The following is a 25,676-nucleotide window of genomic DNA, read 5'->3' on the forward strand; positions in this document are numbered from 1 at the left end:
GTTACTTGCATCGATTTGAAATGCAATGTTAGCAAAGGAAAGTAAGTGAAAGTGTTCTGTTTATCTGATTTCATTAGGAATAAGTTCTTCCAGCTAGTGGTTACGGATACTAGTGGACGTATATCAATTAATTCTCCTTGAACAAACGAAGAAAAGAAGGAAAATGGGGGTGGATGGCATGTAGATTCAGAATAATCATGACGGATACAAGTCGCACGGAGACATTTATAATATATTGTACAAGATCCGTTTTATCTGTGATGAAGAAAAATAGGGATAACAGTTGTTTCCAAGATACTTTTTTTCTAGACGGATTGATATAGATTAATGTGTAGAATTATGGTGTACTGTGATATCAGTACTGTTCTAATAATAGACCTAATCCTAAAATTGTAGACTTGTCATGATATGACTGTCTAATCTATAAGATCTTACGTGGAAGTCACATCATCGTCTACACCAACTCAGACAAACAAAGCCTCTCAACATTCAACATAAGATTATAGGAAATATAACGCCTATACAAAATAAGGAAGTGAACCAATACTTGAACTATACTGTTTTGGTATATGCTTGGTTGTTTGAGGTAAACTCTTAACAAACCAACTCAAGATGTTACAAATGTTCTCCTTTAAAGCGGACTAACATGGAAGTTGCAAGAGGTCTTCCGTCATTTTCAGAAGAGTTCCGCTTACTACAATGAGTTTATATCACCACTGCCTGATTTATTGCTGAAATCAAAAAGCGATACGTTGGACCGAGGGGTAATATGACAAAAATGATACTTCAAGGTCACATCCTCTTGATTCCTCCTGTATTGCACAAGTCCTAAGCTCTCAACTACAACTCCTGTGAGCTAATTACTCTACTAATCGTTTTCAGATTTCAACACCTAACGACATTAACCGAAATGAAAAATTAAATGACTCTAATTACCAAAATTATGAGGTTCACTCCTACCTTTCAATTACTGTGATTGTTTTCAATAGACTGTATAATACAACAATCAACTACGTCAAACTATGGAAGCATCGCAATTTTTGTTTCATTCGAATTAACATGTCACTCAAAGTAGCTCACTATGGATAATGAAGCCGATAAACGGAATAACAAACCTATAATCAACCAACGCTTACCTAAAAAATACAGATGATACCGTTTCAGGATTGAAGACTACGGTCACTTATGAGTCGGTACATGGTTTACAACACAACTACCGAAACTAAACTGAGCCTCAAACATTTCTCTATTAAAATCATTTCCTAACAGACTATTTTAAATCAACTACGGCTATAATTAGGTTTTCTCCAACCTAGATGAACGTAAACACCACCGGGGTTCGGGTCTACGATACACATTGTTGATTTCATAACGTTGAGTATATCTACACTGAACAGAGCTCACGACGTAAATTTCAAACTGCGTAATATAACGAAGCAAACATACGTGTTGTTAATACGTCAATAATAGCTTCACCAGAAATGTTATTGAAAAATCAAAAATGATATCAATTTTGAAGCCATGAGCAGATACCCCTGTATGTTCATGGAGACTTGTTGACAGGTCATGCACCGTTTAAGCGTGAGTACCAAAAATTCCGTAATATCTGTGAGAAAATCATAGCCGAATCCAGTACCACTTACGAACGACAGTTAGTATATGATAGCCGTACTCGTCTGAAACGACTGTTTTCGTATGTTAAACGGCGAATGAAACGTAGTGATGGTATTCCCCGTTGCTGTCACACGAAAACTCAGATTTACTAGCTGAATCAGATCGAGCAAAAGCTGAGACTTTTTCAAACTATTTTAGAGAAGTCTTCTCTACGTTTATTGTAACAAATACTTGTCCCACTCACACCAAGATACCAACCACTGAATCTGTACAGGTGACTGAGGAAACTGTCCTTCCGTTGATAACTAACCTCAAATCTTGTAAGATACCAGGCCCTGACGGGTTACATCCACGGTTGCTGTCATCTCTTGCGGACATTATTTCAAAATCTCTCATGACACTCTTCAACATGTCCCTTTCATTCGCTCAACTCCCTAGAGATTGGAAGGTCGCTATAGTCAGTCCTATAATTAAGGAGGATCAGAGACAGATGGTATCTAACTACCGGCCTGTCAGTCTAACTAGCATAGTCGTTAAGTTACTTGAAAAGATAATTCGGGTTAGGTTGCTAAGCCACATAGATTTACACAATCTGTTAGCTCCTGAACAACACGGATTTCGTAACAGGCGTTCATGTTTGATTTACTTGCTTATTGCGAGAGAGGATTGAACAGTAGCCCTAGATAACGGCCTGTCTGTCGACGTGATATTCATAGATTTTGGCAAAGCATTTGACAAGGCTTCACACATAGGTCTTATGCAGAAGCTCACGAGCTTCGGAATAATAGGTACTGTACACGAGTGGATAGGAAACTTCTTATGTGACCGCAGACAGAGAGTGAGGGTCGGTGGGACGCTATCCGATTGGAAGCCGGTCAAAAGTGGTGTACCCCAGGGCACCATCTTAGGCCTTCTGTTCTTCCTTCTCTACGTTAATGAGTTAGCGCTGTTGCTTAGGTCGTCGACATTACTGCTTGCGGATGATATAAAAATCTGGAGAACAATAAAAAGTGCGGCTGATCATCTGGATCTTCAAGCTGACTTAGACGATTTAGTTGGATGGGCTCGAGTGGGGCTTAGAAATCAATACTAAGAAGAGTGTGCTAATGCACATCGGTCACGGTGATAGTTACCGTTATACTAATGAGGGTTAACCTCTACCATGTACTCAAGAACATAAAGATTTAGGAGTAGTAATAAGTCATGATTTAAAAACAACTACGCATTGCAAAGCAGCTGCTGTCAAAGGTTGTGGTCACTTCGCTGAGCGTTCAAATCTTTTGACGGGGAAACGTTTCGAATTTTATATCTTATATATGTAAGACCACATTTAGAGTACTGTATCCAAGCAGCTAGCTCGTGTCTGATAAAGGATACTAACTCCCTTGAGCGTGTCCAGCGTGTGGGAACAAAATTAGTGAAGGGTCTTTCTAGACTCTCTTACGATGAACGTTTAAAACGCCTAAACCTTTTCCTTTTGTCGTATCGTAGGACACGAGGTGACCTTATACTGGCATTTCTTATCTTTAATTATGATTTGGGTGTTAATATGTCTTATCTTTTGCTCCCTCCAGCACTAATAATCTCCGAGGTCATAGCAAGAAGGTTCATAAACCACGATCTAATAAACTTAAAGTGGGGTCCCGTTTTTCTCATCGAGTAGTCGATGATTGGAACGCCTTACCCGAACAAGTGGTATCAGCCCCATCAGTGAATATTTTCAAGGAGAAGCTGGACCTTCACTGGAAAGCAATGTGTCAGGATTAATACAGGTTCACCAACCTCCTATCCTTATTACTGAAGACTGACTTTGTTTCTGTTAAGCAATGATGAGCGTTGCAACTTTCACCGCTTGTTTTAAGAAAGTTGCGGTTAGGAATGGTCTCGCAGTAAGTTGGCGATGTGTGTATAAAATCTACCGTTTACCTGTAAATTTGTTCTCCAAAAGCTTGTAAACGTTCCATTTACTTCTATTTTCAGAACCTGCATAAGTGCTGCCACTTTCGCTACTCAAAAGCCAAAGTTGATGAGTTAATGAATGTAGATATAACAAAAGGAGACTTATGGTAACGTGTTTAGCTTGTCGCTATTGTCCATCCTAGGTATATCCTGTCTCTTAACTGGTGGACGAAGTGGGAGGAATTTGTGGACTCGGTTTCCAAAAGTGGGATGGTTGACGAAACCTCGGAAGAGTATCCAGGAAAAGTTGATAACAGTGATATTTTATGTAGGATTTTGTCTATATATGTCTTATATTAACGTAGGTGATGGAAAATTAAAAGAGAACTTGCTCTTAGAAAATGACATCACGTTAATACCTAGAAATGTGTGGAAGCTGTTTGTTGATTTTTATGGTTGTACGCACACAGACATTTCAGTCTTCGAACGGCGTGCCATCCAAGCTCCAAAGTCAGCGGAAATTGAAATATATCCACCTCACTACTCATTTTACTTAAATCCTCCAAATTCAAGTGCCACTTTCCTGTTTGAAGGGACATATTGCAAGTTTCAGACAATAAGTATGTGGTGGTTTCCCTTAATTACTTTTCAGGAGAACTTAAACTGATAGTCGCGCAACATCTTAAAGCAGCACCTGGCGTGAATGTTCACTTATCAATACACAATGAGCAAAATGAGTTTGAAGAATTAGAAGATGAAGATGCTACCATAGAAGAAGCTAACCTGGAGCGTGAAAAAGTAAAATTTCAGTGAGCTTTTTGCTGCTTGTAAAAAAGATAGGAACATTTCGCTTAGTAATCATGGCTTCAAAGAGCATATTTTATAGACCGATATATTCGATTTCCAATTGTGATATGGTTTAGGTAGTTGGCACCTTGTAGTTTTCTATTCATTTCAAGAATACCAGAATATATAATAGTAGCAGTAATGCGTTAAGTTCGTTCCAGGTTTTAGCAATTCCGTTTAATATAGGAAGTTGCTTTGACAATGTACCCTCAGCGTTCATTGTTTTTCGGGATCTAGTCGGAAACTTACTTCTTGAGCCCCATAAACGTTATCATTAATGTTCATCTTAACGTGTAGAACCCGTTACCAACACTGATACCGCGCGCTACGGACTGGACGTTACTTTCAGGCCGAGGTTTTTAGTTTCACTTTTCTAGGATTCTCGCATAGCTGGATGAATTATTTTTTCTTGGAATTATGGAAAATAACTCTATTCTTAACTATTAGCATATAAACTGTGAATTTCATGCCATATGATAAGTTCTGAGTTCAACTTACAGTATTTATGATCATATTCATACAATAATTCACAATCATATGATTACATATATTCATTTTGACTATACGATCAAACTATACTTTGAAACCGTATATAATCATATTTGACGAAGATTTGCATTTCATATCTGTATTCTATTTCTTAAGGAATATATGATTATATCGCATTTGAACGCTTTAACCCACGTACTTTATGTATCTACAGGATCTATTCAAACCTCTACCTAATATCAAGAAATATATATAACCGTGTATGTTAAAGGACTGTATTCACTATTTTATTAACTATCATTTAAATCGTATTTGGATACTATAAATTATTTCATTTCCGAAATTACCTGTCCAATTCGGTGAGTCTGTCATAGTTTGTTTTTTTGACAGTGTTTTTTTCCAAAAAGCTGTTTCATATATTTGTTCAAGAAGCAACATAATAACTTTAGACGGTAATAATCTTCTAAACTACTTATCTCTGCACCTCCCAATTTTTATTAATACGGACTTTCAGTTTATATATGTATCACATACCGTACTTTTTTTTGATTGTTTGATACTAATTATCGACATTTCTAAATTACTTTACTATATAAGGCTATCTTTCGTGTCATATATGTTGAAATTTATACAACTTGCTCCTTTATATTCTATTTTGCCTCCACACAGATACTGACATAAATACTTCATCTCCACTACTATCTTCCTGCCATTGTCATCTTTTGTTTTTAACACCACTAATCCTCACGATACATTCACTCTTGGTTAAAACATAGATTTTGATTTTTAGACTAACTTGAGCCCTCGGAATTGATTTTTTCACCCCTATTTCCAACATTCTGTTCAAACCACTTGCTATACGTCACTTTATCATGTCACAAAAGAAAATGAAGACCCCTGCTCCTAGGCGTTCAGCCAAACGTAGGAAAACGACACAATTTAACACCTCTACCGATACGATTTCCAACAGTTTCAACGAGACGTGCCACTCCGTTCATCCGGAAGCAGACAGGCTTTTACCAGTTGTCTCCATTCCAGACATGTTGAAAACTCTGATGGTAAACAGTGATGATGATCGCAACTGCAAGTATATGGATGCTATAAAGAAGTTGCAAGTAGACATGAACATTCTCAATCCGCTTAAATATCTCACCAACCCCAACCTCACAGAGACTCCAGATCAAATAAATGACATAAATATTTTCCTCGATCGTGTTGCATCAGAGGTATTTGAAAGAATAAGACGATCTAGCAATGCAATTGTGTTTAATATACCGGATACACATGCCCTTAAAAATATCAAATCTAGTCTGCTTAGAGCCAGCAATATGACACACGTACCATGTGTATGCACAAGATTAAAAAGAAGTCATCCTGGTATGCACTCACCGATCTTGTTCAAATTCAACTCATCTGTAGACGCCAGTGAATTTTTAAATTCCTCCAATTCATTGAGACAAAAACAGATTTTCAAGGATATTAAGACTCTTCCGGATAAAACACCATGCCAGCGAAAAGCAGGAAGAGATAACTACAGACCATCAGCTTCAAACTCTCAAATGCATCATAATCCTAATGGTTGTAACGTTAAGTCCGATTCTAAGAGGACGTCTAGCTTAACAACTTTGCCGCCACCAAAAAACTCTTCTGAATCTCATAAAGTTCAAAACCCAGAAGAAAGTAATCCCGATGTAGGTGGTGTCCATCCTCTTAAGAATGTTGACTTAGATTCAACCCGAAGTAGTTGTGCTGATGAAGAATGGGATAACACAATCCAAACCCCTGTTAGTGCAACACCCAGTTACAGTAACTGTGCAACGGATAACAGGAAAACTAATCATAACATTCATATAACTGACCACGCACTTAACGTTGATATATTCGAACCTCGCAAACCATCGCAAGTATGTTTAACAGTACACAATCCTCTCCAACTTATGAAGAAGCCGAAATCAACCACAAACCTTGGAAATAAACGTCTTAAACACGTTACCCATACGTCAGGTATAAATAGTTATCTGAATTGTAATTGGCCACTTGGTCACAACCATAGACCTGATAGCCTTCTTGGTCCGGCTCCCAATATGTACAGTATGCCCTTATCAGATGTTATATCCAATAGCAATGAAAAGAATTTTTTGTAATTCCGCCGGCTTTCCTGCCGGCAACGGTAAACATATTTCACATGATGACAAAGTGGTTGAATCTATTTCCACTCGCAACACGACTCTTACCTTAGCTAATCCTATGAGTATTCATGGAACTACCAATTGCGATTGATACTCTAACCTGCTTCACTATGATGATTCTGAGTTTCTTATTCTTTCGTTCAATGCCCGCTCTCTATCTAATAAAATTATTCATCTTAAAACTCTTTTATTCCTTGTTAATCCAACCATTGTACTTATTACGGAAACGTGGTGTAATTCATTTATATCCGATCATTCCTTGAATGTAGATAACTACGTTTTCTTTAGAACCGATAGATGTTATGGAATAGGAGGCGGTACAATTATCTATGTCCGTTCAGACATTCAAGCGTGCAAATTTGAGGATAAATCCCTTGATGCTATAGACGACTCCACTTGGGTTACTGTAAACTGTGGATCCCAAAATTATTTACTTGTGGGATGCATATATAGACCTCCTCATGCGGATACTAAGTTTGACAAATTACTAACAAACATATTTTCCATTGCTTCGCACCAACCGCATACTTTTAAAATCATCGGAGGCGATTTTAACCTGCCAAAAATTAAATGGGGCTTGACTCCGGTACCAGGTCGATATAATAAGCTAGTTGAAACATTAGAAATTTGTGGATGGGTTCAACAGGTCCGAAAACCAACCAGGGGGAATAATACACTTGATTTAATGTTCACAATCAACATAGACTCTATCTCAGTACATACCAGTCATGAGTTTTTTATGAGTGACCATAGAGTTGTATTGGGTATTATTCACTCTTTAAACGCCATACAATTGAACTCTAAAGCTTCATTGATGTACCAAAGCAGACATTTTGATCAACAAACATGGAAACGGACTGGAACTCTCATTCAATGTTTACCATGGGAAACTTATTTTACCACAAACAATGTTGACATTGCGCTTTCCAATCTATACCACAACCTGATATATTGTCTTGACTGTACTGCTCCAGTTATTGGCCGTGTGGCTTATAATGCTAATAGGGGCCAAAATACTTTTAAAAGAAAGCTGAGGAAATTAAAATGCCGCTACTACGAGCAGAATGATGTGTATGCACTTCAGAGTATACTTAAATTAATCAACAGAAATGCTTCATCTAAACGTAAGTATTTTATGAATATAGAAAATAAAGCTCTACGTAGTAAAAGCCCAGAATTATCAATACTTCGGCTTTTTAAAATCCCGTGTAAAGTGAAATTCCCTTGGCACGACTAAATTCTTCATAGTTAACGGAAGCATTGTTAACGACCCGAATACTATATGTGAACAATTCAGCAAGCTCTTCTCGCAGTGCTACAAAACTGGGACTGAAAGCTCCATCATTACATTCCCAACGCTGACATCCAGACATCTGTCGAAAATTGATTTTACACCCTCCAACATCAAGCAGGCCATAGCTGCCCTGAAAAAGTCTTATGATGGTGGACCTGACGGGATACCTTCATCATTTGTGAAATATGAAAGTAGAGAATTTCCACTATTTTGTTTGAGACTTTTCAATCTATCTATGGAATATGGGACCTATCCATCTGTATGGAAAACATCCCTTATCACCCCTAGATTCAAAACGGGACCACGTAGTGATATTATTAACTATAGGCCAATTAATTTGACATCCGTGCTCTCAAGAACCATGGAAAAAATCATCCACAAACAGCTACTATCATTTTTACTTTCGGCTAGTCTGATCAGCCCATCCCAACACGGGTTTATGACTAAACGCTCATGTTTCACATCGCACCTGGAGTTTTTTGATCAAATTACCCAGAAAAGAGATGTTGGTCAGTCAGTGATAATTCTTTACTTCGATTTTAGTAAGGCTTTCGACAGTGTCTCACACAAACTTCTTCTTTTAAAACTCTCTTCATTTGGCATACAGAATCCCCTTTTATCTTGGCTCAAATCTTTTTTAGAAGAACGTAACCAAATCGTTCGCTTTGGATCATGCTACTCTAAACCTGTGAATGTAACCAGCGGGGTTATACAAGGAAGTGTGGTTGGTCCATTACTCTTTCTCCTTTTTATCAATGATGTGTGTTCCCTCTTTCAGTATGGCAAGCCTTTTCTTTTTGCTGATGACCTGAAAGTAGTTTATTCGTTCTCTTCTCCCATGAAAGAAAGCTATATTTCAGCGGTAATCCAAGAGGAAATAAACAAGTTGTACGAATGGACTATTTCGTGGAATATGCCACTTAATGTTGACAAAAGTGGATTTATTCACATTGGTCGCTGTCTTAACTTAAATCTGACTGTACAGACACATACACTCAAACCTCTTAACACTGTTCGTGACCTGGGTTTAAGATATAGCAACAGTCTGAACTTTTCTGAACACATTATATCTCAAGTATCCAAAGCTAGAAAGCTCATCGGATTGATAATGCTAAACTTCAATAATATCGAATCGAGATTGTTACTATACAGAAAATGTATCTTACCCATTCTTGAATATGGTATTTTAGTTTACAGTAATTGTAGACATACTGATCTGATTAGAATCGAAGGTGTTCAAAGAAGGTTCACTAAAGCTGTTCTGCGGTATTCCGATAACAAAGACTATTACCAAAGATGTCAACAACTCAACTTAGAGCCTCTTTGGATCAGACGTATCAAATTAAATCTTGTCTTTATCTACCGGCTTATTAACGGTATTTCCTACTCTTCGGTATCCACCCCTTCATACCTTATGATATCATCCCACAATCTACGCAATAAGGAGAATATTCTAGCGATTCCAAGAACCCACACAAACTTACGTCAGAATTTTTTCCTTATTCGCTACTCAACCATGTGGAACAGACTGCCAGTGAACCTCCGTTGCAGTGAAACTACAACCCGGTTCAAAAGTCTCCTTGATGATTTTCTTTCCGAAAGTGGATTATGTCACCTATTGAATATCAATGTATTCAACAATGATTTATACAAACAAGGTCCGTCATCCATTTAATTGCTTGAAAAGCAAAATAAAACCTTTGAATCTTTCCACATCTATTTTATTTTATTTCTATTTATCTTAATATATGAAATCTGATTATGTTCGTGTTTATCATTATTTCCGTTATTAATATCATTATTAGTTCCCTGACACATTAGATATTCTTTTTGTATCTTCTTATCCTTCTAAACATATTTAACTCCAGATTGTCCTTTAAAATCAATTTTGACTTTCATAGCATCAATCTTAATTATTATTGCACAAATATTTATACTGATATCCGGTTTCACTCTGTATACTATTACATAAATCTAAATGTATTCATCCGAGTGCTTTAACGGATTTTTATTTTATTTTCCTAAATTGTTGGTTTCCTTCTGAGGTTGATATTTATTACACATTTATTATTCTTATCATGAATCAAAACTTTTCACTAGGTGTTCACTTCTTTTCACTCCATTCTTTCCCTCTAAATAAATATTATTCTTAAGATTACGAAGTTTGTAATTAAAACAATAACTTGTGTTACACTTAAATTTAATTCTCAGACCCGTTTTATCTTCACTATGCATATATGACTCATACATATTGATATTTTATTATCCTTTTCACTTAATTGAGACTTTCATAGCATCACTCCCAACTATGTGACTGCACAAACATTTATATTCTAGCGTCATATCTTACTGCAATTATAAGTTATTTTTTCTTAATTATTTTTTCTTACTAATTTGACGATACACACATAGTCGTTTGTTCTTGTTTTATGTTCATAAACACGCCTATTAAACTGTTTGTGTACTTCACGTCTCCTTTATTTCTATTCCCTTATTTTCCGCATTTCCTTCTTTAGACTCAATTCAATATTCTTCTCAATTGCACAGACCCGATTTATTATTATTAATATTCTACTATTATTGCTCAAAATTTTTTTTTTAATGGCCAGTAGAATGCTGACATTATTGAAAATTGTGTATTATTGCATTTTTTTGAAGAAACCCGAAATGGTTTCTTCACAACACTTATGTACCCATAAGATGTTTGTGAATAATAATAATAATAATAATCTGTCGACTTTTAGATTGACGTGCCTTGTAATCTACAGTTAGTCTTAGTTTTTATATTCATTCTATTGTGTTTTTAATGGGATTAAGAAAGATGGCTCCAGTTAATGCAGATAACTTTATCGAGGCTATGTTTGTTTAGAGATCGTGATCGTTGGTTTTGTTTCAGAATATCCTAGTAATGACAAACTCTGATCAAATTAGTCAATAACTAACAAATATTCAAAGCAGTAATCTTAAGTCAAACAAGCTGTTTATTTTAAACCATTTACATGATGTAATTAACTCCTAAAAACAAGACGGAATACTTGTTGCCTTCTATTTACGGACCACCTAATGGTGTACACTATTTATTTCTGTTATATTAGTCAGGTACACTACTGGGGTGAGATTGTTGTTTTCTCCAACTTTGAAATATTGCTCAACTCTTAGGTAGACTGCCCTGTCGTCTCAATTCTTTATATTGCTACTTTCCATGTAGAGCTTCGGCTCATACTGGACTCAGCTTTCATCCGCTTGTCACGGGTTCCAAACCTGCCCTACATATTTTTTTGATATCAAGTTGGTGTCTGTAGCTTCAACCCAATAAATATAGCTCAAATCGTGAACGTGTCTTGGCTTGCTACAGGTGTACAAAACTATATCTAGTAGACAAGGAGCTATAGTTGGTCCAAATATGAAATTCAGTTATTTCCATCTATTCTATGTCTAACCAAAAAGAATCATTGCATAGTACTTTGTCATGCGACTGTGCAACATGACCACTAGGAATAAATACACTGATCTGATTATTTGATTCACAGTACTACTAATTTAACAAAACCATAGACTAAGTGGTTTCAAATATTTGTATGGGATTTCGCACAGTATTAGTAAGTCAAGGATCTAGTTGCAAGTTACCAGCCATCAAACTGCTTCACAAAAACCCTATTGATTGATTAGTTAAGATCTTGGATCCGACAACAGCTTTTATTTCTTATGGTCTACGAAAATGGATATATACTGTGTGTCACTAAAGCTCGTAGTAAACCACTTCCAACGGCTGTAAAATACTTGTGTATTAATCAAGTAACCTCTTATGCTTATAAATCTTGGGTTTTTTCTCTCAGGTTATTTTTGTTCATCTGGAACCTAGAAATGGAATACGCAGTGAGTAAGTATTAAAACAGTTTTTGCTCAGCCTACATTGTATATGATTTTAACCTTTCTGATTTTCCTTTATTATTCATTTGTTACTTAGAATTGACCCACTGACATTAAATCAGTATTGTTTACAAGTTACTGATCACTGGTTTTGTAACTAAACTATTCGAATCATCGGTTAAGTAACTGTAAAATGTATGTAACAGGCCTATTGCACTTTAGTGAACATATTGATTTTTAAATATACTGATAGGAATTTAGTTTTATCTCTTATTCAAATATAAAGTGATTAAGCAGTTAATAGTCTGAATGTTTTTCTTTTTTAAAGTTCAGGACAGATGATGCATTTAATTTAAGTTTGTTACGCTTAGTGCGGTAAAGATAGAATTTTTAAATATATATTATTCTGAGTTCATATTAGTCTTAATAACTAGCCTTATTTATTACTTAATAAATGAATATCTCACGTTTGTTTTTTTATTGTATCAATACTATTCTTTTTTGAATGTAGCGTATGCGTAAATAGTTCACGTTTGAAGTCGAATGACTCTATAGGATCTCAACCTGAATCTCAGATGCTGTCGTTACATGGGTCCAGTCCGCCTTTAGTACCAGGAGTTTGTGGTCTCAATAACTTGGGAAATACCTGTTTTATGAATAGTGCTCTTCAGTGTATGTCCAATGTTCCTGCATTAACCAGTTACTTCCTAAGTGGTAAATGGAAGTCAGAACTAAATATACGTAATCCGACGGGCTTCAATGAGTTGTAAGGAACCGGAAAAAACCCAGTGCTTAAAAGCGAGACGTTTCGCAAACCCACAACTGACTGTTCCCGCTATTTTCATAGCGTCATGCGATTGCAACCACTGCTCATCTATACTTTTCGGTGGAGTGGTAGCTAGCCTAGAGGCTAGCTCGGTTCGATACTTACTTGCAACGGAAGTTGCAACCAGCTTGCTAACATCAATCTTTTGGTGGTGGTCACTTCGTTGGCCACTGAAAAGTAAGGCGAGATTGGCGCAGACCAAGGCATGGTCAGAGTCCAGATAGGTACTCCAAAATGAGCGGCAGTCTTGTACACAACCACGCCAGCGGTAGCTGATCGCGATGTGATCAATCTGAGTCCAGGCTTGAGATGCAGAGGGAGGACGCCAGGTGGCACATCGGCGATGACTGTGCCGAAAGTTAGTGCTAGCCAGAAACAGGTTGTGGTCTGTGCACAGTTGCAGCAGACGGTCCCCGTTATCTGACATGCGACCAACGAGTCCCCATCGGCCACCTAAACGACTCTCTTCTGTGCCTAGACGCCCGACCTGAGCATTCAAGTCTCCGGCCAGTACTACAATATCTGTCGAACGCACTTTCTGGAGAAGAACAGATAACTGGTGGTAAAACTCATCCTTGATTGCATCCGAACTGCAATCTGTCGGGGCATAGGCGGAGATGACGAAAAGACATAGTTTCTCACGCCGATTTCTTCTCACTTTGATGGAACTTTCTAATCTAACAGCACATAACCGACTGTTAATGGGGATCCAATCGATTAATGATCCCTCAGCTCTAGCGCTTAGTGCGACACCAACGCCAGCAAGACCAGACGAAGATGCCACAGGGTCCCCGGATAAGCGCACGTAAAACAAGCTTTTCGAATCGACAGATGGAGATCGAATTTGCAGTACTTCGCCAGAGTCTTGAATACGGGTCTCGGATAGACAACAAACATCAATATTAAGACTTTCCAAAGACATAGCCAACCCTATCTGTTGTCCGACCTACATAAATGTGCGAACGTTGAAGGCAGCCAGTTTGAATGGTGCACGTGGTTTCCGAAAAGCTGCTTCAGTTCTCGTATTCGGTGGTAACATACAATTTTCAACCGGACAGTGACTCGAGAACGTTTAGATACAGTCGAATTTCCACCAAAGACGAGCCGCTGTATAAGTATAAAAGAGGGTGAATAATGTGGAAAATAATAATAACAATAATAATGACAATAATAGTAATAATAATAATAGTAATAATAATGACAATAATTGTAATGATAATAATTTGAATCAATTGATTGTTTTTCGAAGCGAGAAGAATAATTTCCATAGACATAAATGGTTCATCATTTGTGTGTTGGCTGTGATACTGCCCGGGTGCCCAAACCGAAACAGATGGTTATCTTGGGGGGCCACACCCCGAGCCTTTGTGCTGAGGTCTAACCCACAAGGCAGTGAAGCATCGTAAGGAGATGCAATCCCATGGTAGCCGGTGACCAACGATTGGTTCATACGCCATTTGTTCCCGCAGGATATTGGAGCCCATGTGCACCATTGGTTTGGGATCCGGTTAAAGCGCCGGACATTCGCTTTTCGTCCTCTCATTTTTGTAAACAACACCCCCGCTACGAGAAGGCAATGAGTAGGACTTCCCTGGCAGAGGCTGTATACGCGTGGCCGTGTGAGAGCATTTCGAGAGGGAGAGCGGACTCTCCCCACTCTCGGCCGTACCAGGACATTCAGGGGCTTTTTTTATTGTATCAATACTATTCTTCTTTGAATGCGTAAATAGTTCACGTTTGAAGTCGAATGACTCTATAGGATCTCAACCTGAATCTCAGATGCTGTCGTTACATGGGTCCAGTCCGCCTTTAGTACCAGGAGTTTGTGGTCTCAATAACTTGGGAAATACCTGTTTTATGAATAGTGCTCTTCAGTGTATGTCCAATGTTTCTGCATTAACCAGTTACTTCCTAAGTGGTAAATGGAAGTCAGAACTAAATATACGTAATCCACTTGGATCTCAAGGAAGAATTGCTATTGCTTACGCAGATCTCATTAAGCAGCTGTGGTCGGGGACGCGAGCATATGCTGTGCCTCGTGAGTTTAAGGTATGTATTTCTTGATATCTGTTTGTTGTATGGCTTCTATATTATTATTGTATAGAATGTTCTAATGTGTTTATTTAAACTTAATTTTACTTACGTCGTTTTATTACCGACCAGTGGTTGTTTGGAATATGAGTCTATGATTGTGCTAATTTTCAACGTTGTATAAATTAGGTTGTTCGAATCCGTCTGCTCCTTAGGCTTTTATCCAACTTCACTCTATACATCATAATTAAATAACATCTGTTTCCCTAGGCAAATCTCTAAAACATTTTCAGGTTGGTGAATTATTAGTTTCACTGGTTTGCTATCCAAAGTGAAGTTTATTAATTAATGGTCATGTGGTTTTTCATTGAATAACTTTCTGTGCAAATGTGCAAACTAATAACAGTAAGAAATTCCAGTTGCCAAAGTAACGAAACCCCTCAAATATTTGTGCTATTTATGTACATTTTAGTATCAAGTTTCTGCAGTTATTTCTCAACATTTGATCTGAATTCTAATAATCATTTATTCTTGTCCTTACGATGCATCCCTTCTTGTTAGAACATTACTTGTTCCTTAAATGCTACATGTTTCATCCGAAATTATAGCTTGTGATATGTTTACTTAACCATCTAATGTAATTTGTGATTACTAAGTTACTATTATTTTAACTATCAGTCATTTTGGATCTACTGAATTTTCTATACGATCTTATTAATAAACAAACGGTTTTGCCATTGAAATTTGGCAATGATCTGTAGTTTCTGATTAATAGCTTTCAAGTTCCTTTCAGCTGATCTCCATTTACTCACAATCCTTATCCACTCAGCTACTGATTCCTGATAGCCACTTGCTTGTGGAATGGGGTGAATCTGAATTCACTTGGTATTGTTTGGCTTGTATCTTCCCATTGAGGTTTTAACACTGCAATTGATCAGTGTGTTATTGGCATATGTGCATGCTGTGCGTATGCCTCGATATTGCCTTAATTCACAAGCTATTTGTAAGCAATGATGGATAGTGGCTAGCAGTGGAATCCAGGAAGATACAAGCTAAACAATACCAGATAAACTTATTCTTATATGATCAAAGAAGTGTCGTTATTAACATGAAATTCACACACACACATAAATATAATTAAAACAATACAAATGTAATTATGAATCGATGTATTCATATTAACCATGGCTAAATCATGTATTTTTATCAATATTATTGTCAAACTTATTATCGATTAAAAATATAATAATAATAATAATCAATTATTGCACTACTTCACTTAGTAACTTGATAGATCAGAAAAGTTGAAGTACTTTATAATCATTCTCATTGGGTTGTTCTTTGTTGTTGTTGTTGTTGGTTATCCTGTACGACCGTCCAGTGCTTCACGGTCACTTCTTGAAGGTCAAAATGATTTGTAGTAAGGTGCCAAGTTTTCATCAATATAATCATAATAATAAAACTGATGAACCTAACTTTGTGTGGATATAATATGCGATAAAATGAGTATGATCAAGGTAATTACGATAAAAAGGAATGAATGTGATATAGGAAAAATGGATGGGTGGATTGAGAAAGATGTAAACATTAAAGGAATTTGGTTTAGAGGTCTATAATATCCAGTTCAGGTGTCTGATGATCCAGTCGTTGACCACCGTAAACATCGATGCTGGATATACCTCTTCTGGATACTTCAATTCGGTTTTCAGGAGTTCATCCAGATGACTTCAGCTATGTAGAGTGACCGTAGTCTAGCTTCTTGAGATAGGTCGTTTGGAACTTGACACAATCAATAGAAAGCTCTATGGAATTGAATATGATGTTCACTATGTATTAAGTGAGAAAGAATGTGACTGTTAACCGACCTAGTGAATTATATTCCCAAGCATCCTTGTACACGTTCACGAGCACACAAGGATAAAGCGTTCGTAGTACGGCCTATGTAACTAGGTAAACTGGAGCATTTTAATTTATATGCACACATTAGGAGCAAATCATCGGTAACCTATCCTTGGTTTGTTGTATAAGTACTGGTTTGGCTGAGATTATATGCAACCTGACGGTGGGAAATGTCCTTTCAATAGGTCTTTTGATTCGACCTGTTAATATTCCACCTGTTATGTCCCCATTCAAATAGGGTTTTGATAAGGGGCTTTCTTTACTGACCACGTCAGGTGTGGATTTCCTCAAAATCACTCTAATATTATCTTCATGACCATTTAGATAAGATGGTGTTTTGATGCACTGCTTGAAGCTACTGATATTTCTATAAGTAGTAAAGAAATCAGTAATGACAATAACAGCGTCAATTTAAGCCCTATAAATAAATTAACAAGTTCAGATTATATCAAGAGATATTTATACTTACTTAGGTAACTATTAATACGGAGAATACAGGTTAATCAACAGTAATTATTGAGCGACATAAAGGTGCCAGTCCTAAAAGAGGTTAATCGTGGAAATTTTGGACCATGAAACTAGGGAATATTTGTTCGAGTGATATATGAAGTATCTGCACTCTCTATACTGCAAATAATTCCAAGTGGTGAGTATGAACTGAGGAATAATTTCTGTTTCAAGCTACCTGCCAGTTACCTTCAACCATCTTACATCCCAACCTTTCATAACTTCGCAAACAGATGGTTGATTGTAGTAGATGTCTACCAGAAGTGACTGAATCAGGAATTTATGTTCATCTTCACTTTATAATAAAGTATTTGCTACTTTGTGGTAGATCGACCCGTCTTTTTTGAAAGAACCCTGATCACATATGCCGTTATAATCCTTCTTAGAAATTTTCCATATCAATTCGTGAATCTCTACAATACTGAAGTTTGCAGGCAGTGACGACCAGATTAATTTCTCTTCAGGACTGTTCAAGTGAACAAATACACAGAGCATATTGTGATTTCGGTGGAATAATATGAATCTGTATCACATTGGTTTCATAAATGATACGATGTTTGAGGAATTGAACTACTATTCAACATATTGTTCACTCAATCAGACTTTTAAATGATTGAATAGCAAAATGTCACAACACTCAGTCTGTGTAGTTTTCATTTATTTAGGACATAAACCAGAATGTGCACTTCCATTTGGTAAAACAAAAAGACAACTATGTATAATACATCATCAAGGAGATTAGTGTTTGAACAAACGAATTGTGATTCATTGGTTTATTTTCATAGATTACATGTTAATACTGAAAGGCTGAGTGAACAATAGCATGTAAAGAAGAGATGTGTCGTGATTCATCTGTGGAGGAATTATTTTACTCTACATTAGATTTACATAATGCATGTTTCAATAATCCAATCATAAAATGAAGAGCATGTAAATGTGTATTGAAATGGTTTATAAATAAGAAAAGACGAATCATGAAATGAAGTTAGGCTCCTTCAATAAATGAAGTTTCACACTGAGCTTTGTATCCGTCAAAAGATGTACTAGTTTATAAACAGAATTTAAAAAAACAATCTGAAAAGTTTCGCTTCATCATCGAAACATCTAGTTTTTAAGGATCTCTGGAAATGTTTTCCGTTTACATTGAATCTTCATGAACAAAATCTTCTTTAGAAAGTCAGAGTTTCGTATTGTTTGATATTCTGGTTTTAGAGTACTGTCACTACATCTGGACGAACAAGATGGTCCTTAAGTATGTGTGTTCTTCATTCATATTCATGTAAGACGAAAAACGAGAGAATTGATTTTATGTTTTGCAATAGTTAATGGCAATCAACTGTGGTGGTTGGTAAAACCCATGTTCCACATTACTGTTCTCTGGTTTTCGTTTCAATAGAAGATTATTAAAAGAATTCCTGAGTTCAGTATTTCAATTGACTCTGACTTGATCAATTGTATTCTTTTAAATGGCTTCTTTGGGAATCTCGGTCCCATCTTCAATTAGGATGGAAAATTTAGATTCGTCAAGGCCATAATAAGATAAACATAAGACACACTACAGTTCATCAATAGTGAAAAGAACGTAAATATGAAGAAATCTTGGTACTTCAATAGCCACTGAAAACCTACAAGTATTGGACTGATATTTCATCCAAGTATGCAACTAGTCTGTAGTGAGCAATCATCATCCTGCCAATGATCACCGGTAGCAATCAAACACAACTTCATAATAACACCAATTGAATGAATTCAACAATATTAATCACTGAAAATAACATTAATGATCATAAAATCGACTCTTGTTGAAGTCATAGATGTTAAGTCGTTAAGAGTTCCACACCACTATGAAACATCTATTCAACACCTAATACTTGCCAATGTTTAGTTAACTGAATGTCACTCAATGATGTTGGTTAATAATAAACTTCATTCAAATAGGCAACTTGATTATGATATTCGACTGTTTCCGAAAAACACGTTCTCTCTTATAACAATTCAGTACTTCCATTTCTATTCACCATTTCAGTGAATAACGCGTCGATGTTTGAAGTGATTATGTAACGAATTCAGTTCTCTGTATGAACATCAATATTAGGACGATTGTTCATCCTCCTGACGCGTCCTACATGCAACATAACGTACAACATACAGTCGATTGTATGTCATTACTCAACTTTAAGAATCATTTGTGACCACATGCCAATATTGAGATAAATCACTGAGAATTTATAAATGACAATTGAGATTACTTGAATACAGTGGTCTAACAAATAAGATGGACTACAGAAGTTGTATAAGCGAATCATAATGAATAATCTTATACACAAAATTTAGTTACAAACCTCAACTTGTGAGGTGTCTGGGACATAAATAATAATTATAACATGCGATAGTACAAAAGACAGCTGATAGCTGTGTCGATATTTGACAACAGTTTATGAACAACCGAAAACCGAACCAACAGCAAAACAATATGGAAACTGTTGCATTTAGACAAATGCATGAAACTGTGGATAACCGCTGCAGTGACTAGGGTATAGTAATTAAAATGATAAATACAATGAGAAGTACAATAAACGTAATAAATATATGTGAACATTTCAGAGTGTTACACCACAACTTGCATGACAACATAAATGTGAAAATTGTTGCGAATACAATTGCTTACTGAATGTAAATAAGTAGTACAAAACCATATACAAGAGAGTGGAACAATTTAAGACAAATTTAACAGTTATGAAATATAAAAACAACAACAACAGCAATGTGGATTTGATAATGAATTCTATACATAGAGAGAAATATTACCTGTGTCACCTTTATGCATAGAGACTAAGATTGAAAGTATATGGATTACTAATGCCTATGTCGTTTATGAATTATTCATTGAATCTCCTTCCAAATAAACAAACAATGTCTGATTGTATAAATGAGTTTCAAGTGATGTATCCCTTGGAGCCATGTATCCGGAGTTCACAAAATAGTTTTAATATTGAATTGTTCATTGATTTCCATGAATTAATGATCATGGTTCAGTGTAATCAATCCAAATTATCCCCATAATTGACTTGTTGAAAGTGAATTTCAATAAGTTACTTTGTTGTCGATCACCATCTAAACTCCATACATCCATAGAGGTTAAGAGTCTAAAACTATTCAACAACTTTGTGTTTCCGTATCCTTCCATTATTGATATGCAAGAGTGTTGACAGTTATGTGAATTAAGGAATGGATACCTAAGTGTAATTGCATTTATAAGACGGTTATGTCTTTAAAAATGGACAGTGAAGATAATCCAACAAACACATCTGATCTTTTGTGAAGCTATTCAGCTAGATGAGTTCACATTCTACTGTGAACTCCTTCATTCAGACTTGAACTTAGTGAATAATCCACTAGACTGATGAGAAAGAACTCCGATGACCACCGTTGTTTACGTGGATTGCAAATAATACCGCTAGAAGTCATTCATTATCGTTATATACAGAGAAATCATGTACGAAGAGCAAAATGATATGCAAATATTATTGATTTTCTTAAGACACCCAAATTAGTCGATCCGTTAAGTAGAACTACAAACATTCAAGTCATTAATATGTTCTCTTTCACCAAACTCATACTCCTCTTGATTGCTTAAGATGAGTATCCTGATTAGCAGTACGTTTCTTGACAAGAGGAATAGTTACATCAGACAATAATTTGGTTCAAACAAAAAACCATTAGTAAGTGAATTTGTTCCCGGACTCCATTTTCAGCCCACCCTTGAATTCACATGAGATCAAGTGCATAACCCTCGAGTATTGCCATTAGCATGAATCTGTTCAGTTGTTGGTCCAGGTGCTGGTCAAATCACCAACCTCATCAAACATCATCGACGAATAATTGTATCAGTTCCTGAGTTTTGCAGTTAATTCTTGGTCGGATTTATTCAGCTAAGACTTCTAATAACTTTGTCAATTAACATTTTCACTATTCAATTTATTCTTATTGAGCTGTACTGTTTATCGATTTGTCATTGAAAAGAAACGGCTAACACTATGTGAATGAAAATCAGGTCATACTATTCTTCATATCTAAAGAGTGAAACTATGTATCGTTATGCAATGATCAATAGCCGGAAATTTCTCATTTCTGTACTTTGAAATTCCTCACTAATAATCTGCGGAAATCTCGAAAGTCTGCTGACGTGTTATTTTTTACAACGAATAGGTTGAAATGATGATGAAAAGTACAACAGACGTCTAATTAATCTCCTTTGACTTAAGCACGAGTGACACATCTCACCGCATCGAAGAAATTGCGTATATCTGAAATATCAGATTCATATAGAGGCGTATGATCTTTGTATTCCAGATTGAACAGGCTGAGGTAGATGAGAAACTTTGATACAGAGAAGCAATATGGATTCTGAATTGACTCAAGAATACTGGTGCTTTTCGACTCATCATTGGTTTAGCGCGGGGATTCGGTCATAGGTGTCATTATTCTGATTAGTGATTTTTTCACTTGATATTTGATGGGTCAGAGGACAATTCAGTTTTTTGAAGAAATACTGATGGATGTCTAACTGAAACATTTTAATTTCTTTACAGAACAACTACAAATTTTGTCACCAATGAGACGTGTGAGCAGGTAGGATTGACTTTGATCACCAACGAGATAATCTGATATCATTGTTGATCAGTCGATATACAATCCTCTGAATTATCATCAGTCCCCTTAGTTCGAACAAGAGTGCACAGCTGGCAGACTTTCATTATTATTGTAGTTATTATTATAATTAATATTATTAAAAGTGAAACCATCTTTATAGTCATCCAATTCGCATCCATTGGTTTTTAGCATTTGTTCAACAGGGAAGCTATACGTCGAGAATGTTCATCCAGAAGATGATTGGGTTGAATGTATTAGACTCTTTCTGAGCTTCTTAATGCTTTTGTTAGTCTGAACAATAATTAAGTAAATCAATGTTTTAAGTAATTCATCTTACAAACCTCAAGTTAAGGCAACCTTGTCTCATTCAAAGTACTATCCATTTGTAAACATATAAGCTCCATCTTAATTCCCATTGTTGCAAATACCGATGAAAGTTGTGAAAAAACAGTCACCCACAGTTACATCATTCTTACAGAAGTTCTTGAAGTTGTTAGTACAGATAATTTTTCAAGGTTGGAAGTCTCATTAATCATTTAGATATAACTCAAAAGTCCTTTGAACAAGCTTCACATATTCAGTAAATATCTAAATGGCAATACTAGTCAACAACACAGAAGAAAAAGATTCATAAAATTATTTATCATCTATTGACTCATTTAAACAATCCTTCTTTCAGATAAAAGTAATAATAGATTTGTAGATATCTCAATGAGTAGAAAAGTGAGATATTCCGATGTTTCTCCACTCAGTGTAAGTCACTTCTTCAGAGACTAGATGGATAACCCGATCAAAATTAATCCAAGTTTAAATAGTACAAAGGAACAAAGCAAGAATATTAGATGCGATCGATCATACCATTTTCAACAACCACCAAATCGATATCAAAATCGCCAAACTGATACAAAAAAGCTGCTCCAACTACAAAGAAACGAGAGTAGCTCAAGCCTTCTATTTAATCCTTAGTCCTTCTGCTCTAAATAGAAAAGAAGGCCATACTATCTATCCGATTTAAACTATCTATAAAAGCTAACATATCTGATTCTATTCACATTTCACACTATTATCTTACATACAAATGAAACTCTATCCATTCTCACCACGAAGGTCACATGTTTTCATTCGTGACCATACACACACATATCTACATACACGTCGCATACAAATCATCTTGACCGAAATCACATGACATTGATTTGTTCAGACCTGTTTTGGATTGGTCACGCCTAATGTCCTTGCTTTGTTCCTTTGTACTATTCCAACTTGGATTAATTTGGATTCGATGAGGTGACTTACATTGAGTCACAAAACTTCAGAATATGTAGTTCTACTCATTGGGATATCTACAAATCTGTTATTTTTATTGAAACCAATCTACCTAATGCTTAATTTATTTGAAATGATCAAGTCAAACCTTGATAATGATACCTACAATATCTAGTCTCATTTCATTTCATTAGTGTTAAACAGATTCTAATTCATCTGGTCAAATTGAATGGTTCACATGGAAATCAAATGATGCACAAGTTTGAATTCACTTGATGTTGTTTGTTTGTATCTTCCCATTGTTGATTGGCACGGTAATTGATCAGTTTTGTATTGTTTGTTTGAATCTTCCCAATGAGATTGATCAACTGCAGTCCTAAATAACATTGGGAAGATACAAGCAAACAACACCAAATGAATTTAAACTTCATCCCATTGCACAAGCAAGTAGTTATCAGGACTCATAAGCTTGGTGCATAACGCGATGGCGTTTGAAACGAGAAGTAGTGGGTTTGAGTCCACGAGTGAACATCCAGCTGACCGAATCACAAATAGGATGAAACGCAGATCCTCGATTCCACTGCTAACCACTATCCATTTTTGTTTATACACAAGTTTATTTATCAAGTGATTTTAATTTACAATTGGACTTAGATCAACTTCAATCTTCATTAGAAGTGATCACAGTGAATTCAAGGGATTAATGAATTATTGATAAACAATTTATGAAATGGCTGTTCAGTGGGTCCAGGTCTTGACTTATGAATTCAACTTGAAGATTTTTAAATGATCATGAAAATCATCTCGACAAAGATGATTAAATGAAGTTGGAAAATGTTAATTTAATTGAAATTCCCATGTACAGCTAGTTCAATTGGCTCTCATAGTCAATCAGCAAATAGATTTATTATTCAATCAGGTATGAGTACGTATATTTTTAAACCAAGTTATTTTTTTAAATTCACTTTGTACCGGTGAATAAATCTCCAAAATAATTAGCTCTCTAAGTCTTCGACTTTGGATGCTGACCATATTAGCTTTAATGCACTCACTTAGCTGAAGGCGATAAGTCATGTATCCGCACCAGATCACGAGTGGTAACGCCCTGCTCGACATCCCATGCAGTCGCTAACAAGATTAGATCAGTCGATTGACGATATATTGATAGCCTATCAAACACATCTTCGAATTTCCTCGCTTCTGACTTTTGATTTCACTTTGTGGGTATGATTCACAATAGAAGGTGTTACTGGTTAAAGCTTTGTCAAACTCCAAATAACTGTGGCATCCCCAATATTTTCTACAGTGACGAGAGCCATTTTTGTTGAGAGCTACCGTTACTTTCATTGTTCCAATCTTGAATCTTCTAGAACAAACTTTCGGTTGTTGATATCGTTTCCGGGCTTTAGAATTTCACCATACCATTTTCTGGGACATGTACTGCAGCGATGACCTTTAAACAGACAATGCATCTTGAAATGCCGACTTCCACACAAGCAACAGAATATGGTTATAAACAACAAGAAAGTACAATCATTGCGATTTCTATAAACACTAACTGAGGTCTCAAGACAGATCATATGCTCAGATAATGTATACCATTATTATCATCATTATTTTTACTTTCAGAAAAATATTTCCTAAGTGAAAATGCATATTAGATTAAAAGTAGTCAATTAGTAGATGTGATGATTATATGCAATATTCAAACACATATTCATGACTGAATCGTCAAATAACAGTCGTCAGTGTGAACTGTTTTGAGAGGCCGAAAGTAGTGTATGTTGTGTTCAGGTCAAACAAATACAGTTCATTGTAGATAATATTTTCCTGTCTGACAATGTTATCTTCTAAACACTTCAACTATTTTCTGCAATTATCAAACACTTTATGATGTTGAGCTAAGTGCAGCTATAAAAGATGTGTTTTTTTGTCAAAACTGTCAAAAATAATCAAACTCACTGTAGTGACGGTCAATCAAAGGAATCGTTGTTGCATATATGTATAGTGAATCGAAATAATCGAAATTCTTCAAGTATGTCAGTTAATTGTCTATAAATAGAAGGGTAATATTTCAGTTTATTTAGTGATTCCGATTACTGGCAGTGGACATGGGTTAGAAACTATTGTGCAGAAGTGTTTGTCGGATTATATTCAGTTCATCAACAGTTGTGTCTTCAGTGCATATTCGTCTTGCTCTTGAGTATGCACAATGAAATAAATTTCTCTGCTCATTCAGAGCACCCAACTATGAGATTTCCTCTTTATCTCGTTCTACTTGATTTCCATTGGG

General features: G+C 36.0%; 1 protein-coding gene across 1 annotated transcript; it reads left to right on the forward strand.

The window, feature by feature from the left end:
* The first annotated feature begins 3,433 nt into the window (after positions 1 to 3,433).
* On the forward strand, positions 3,434 to 18,863 carry USP15_3 (Ubiquitin carboxyl-terminal hydrolase 15). Its single transcript, XM_051214970.1, has 8 exons — positions 3,434 to 3,503; positions 3,595 to 3,680; positions 3,717 to 3,841; positions 3,879 to 4,133; positions 4,166 to 4,311; positions 12,168 to 12,211; positions 14,758 to 15,076; positions 18,677 to 18,863. Exons 1-8 carry the CDS (start codon positions 3,441 to 3,443, stop codon positions 18,788 to 18,790), a joined length of 1,152 nt encoding a protein of 383 aa, XP_051068155.1. The 5' UTR covers positions 3,434 to 3,440; the 3' UTR covers positions 18,791 to 18,863.
* The last annotated feature ends 6,813 nt before the right edge of the window (positions 18,864 to 25,676 follow it).

The sequence above is a fragment of the Schistosoma haematobium genome, chromosome 2 (assembly GCF_000699445.3).
Source record: "Schistosoma haematobium chromosome 2, whole genome shotgun sequence".
Taxonomy (NCBI): Eukaryota; Metazoa; Platyhelminthes; class Trematoda; order Strigeidida; family Schistosomatidae; genus Schistosoma; species Schistosoma haematobium.

Excerpts from the sequence above, each read along its gene's own strand:
- USP15_3 (XM_051214970.1), top strand. The coding sequence starts at position 3,441 with ATGATGAGCGTTGCAACTTTCACCGCTTGTTTTAAGAAAGTTGCGGTT. Across the intron at positions 4,134-4,165 it reads TTGCAAGTTTCAGACAATAA|GAGAACTTAAACTGATAGTC; the intron begins GTATGTGGTGGT and ends ATTACTTTTCAG. Across the intron at positions 4,312-12,167 it reads CTAACCTGGAGCGTGAAAAA|GTTATTTTTGTTCATCTGGA; the intron begins GTAAAATTTCAG and ends TTTTTCTCTCAG.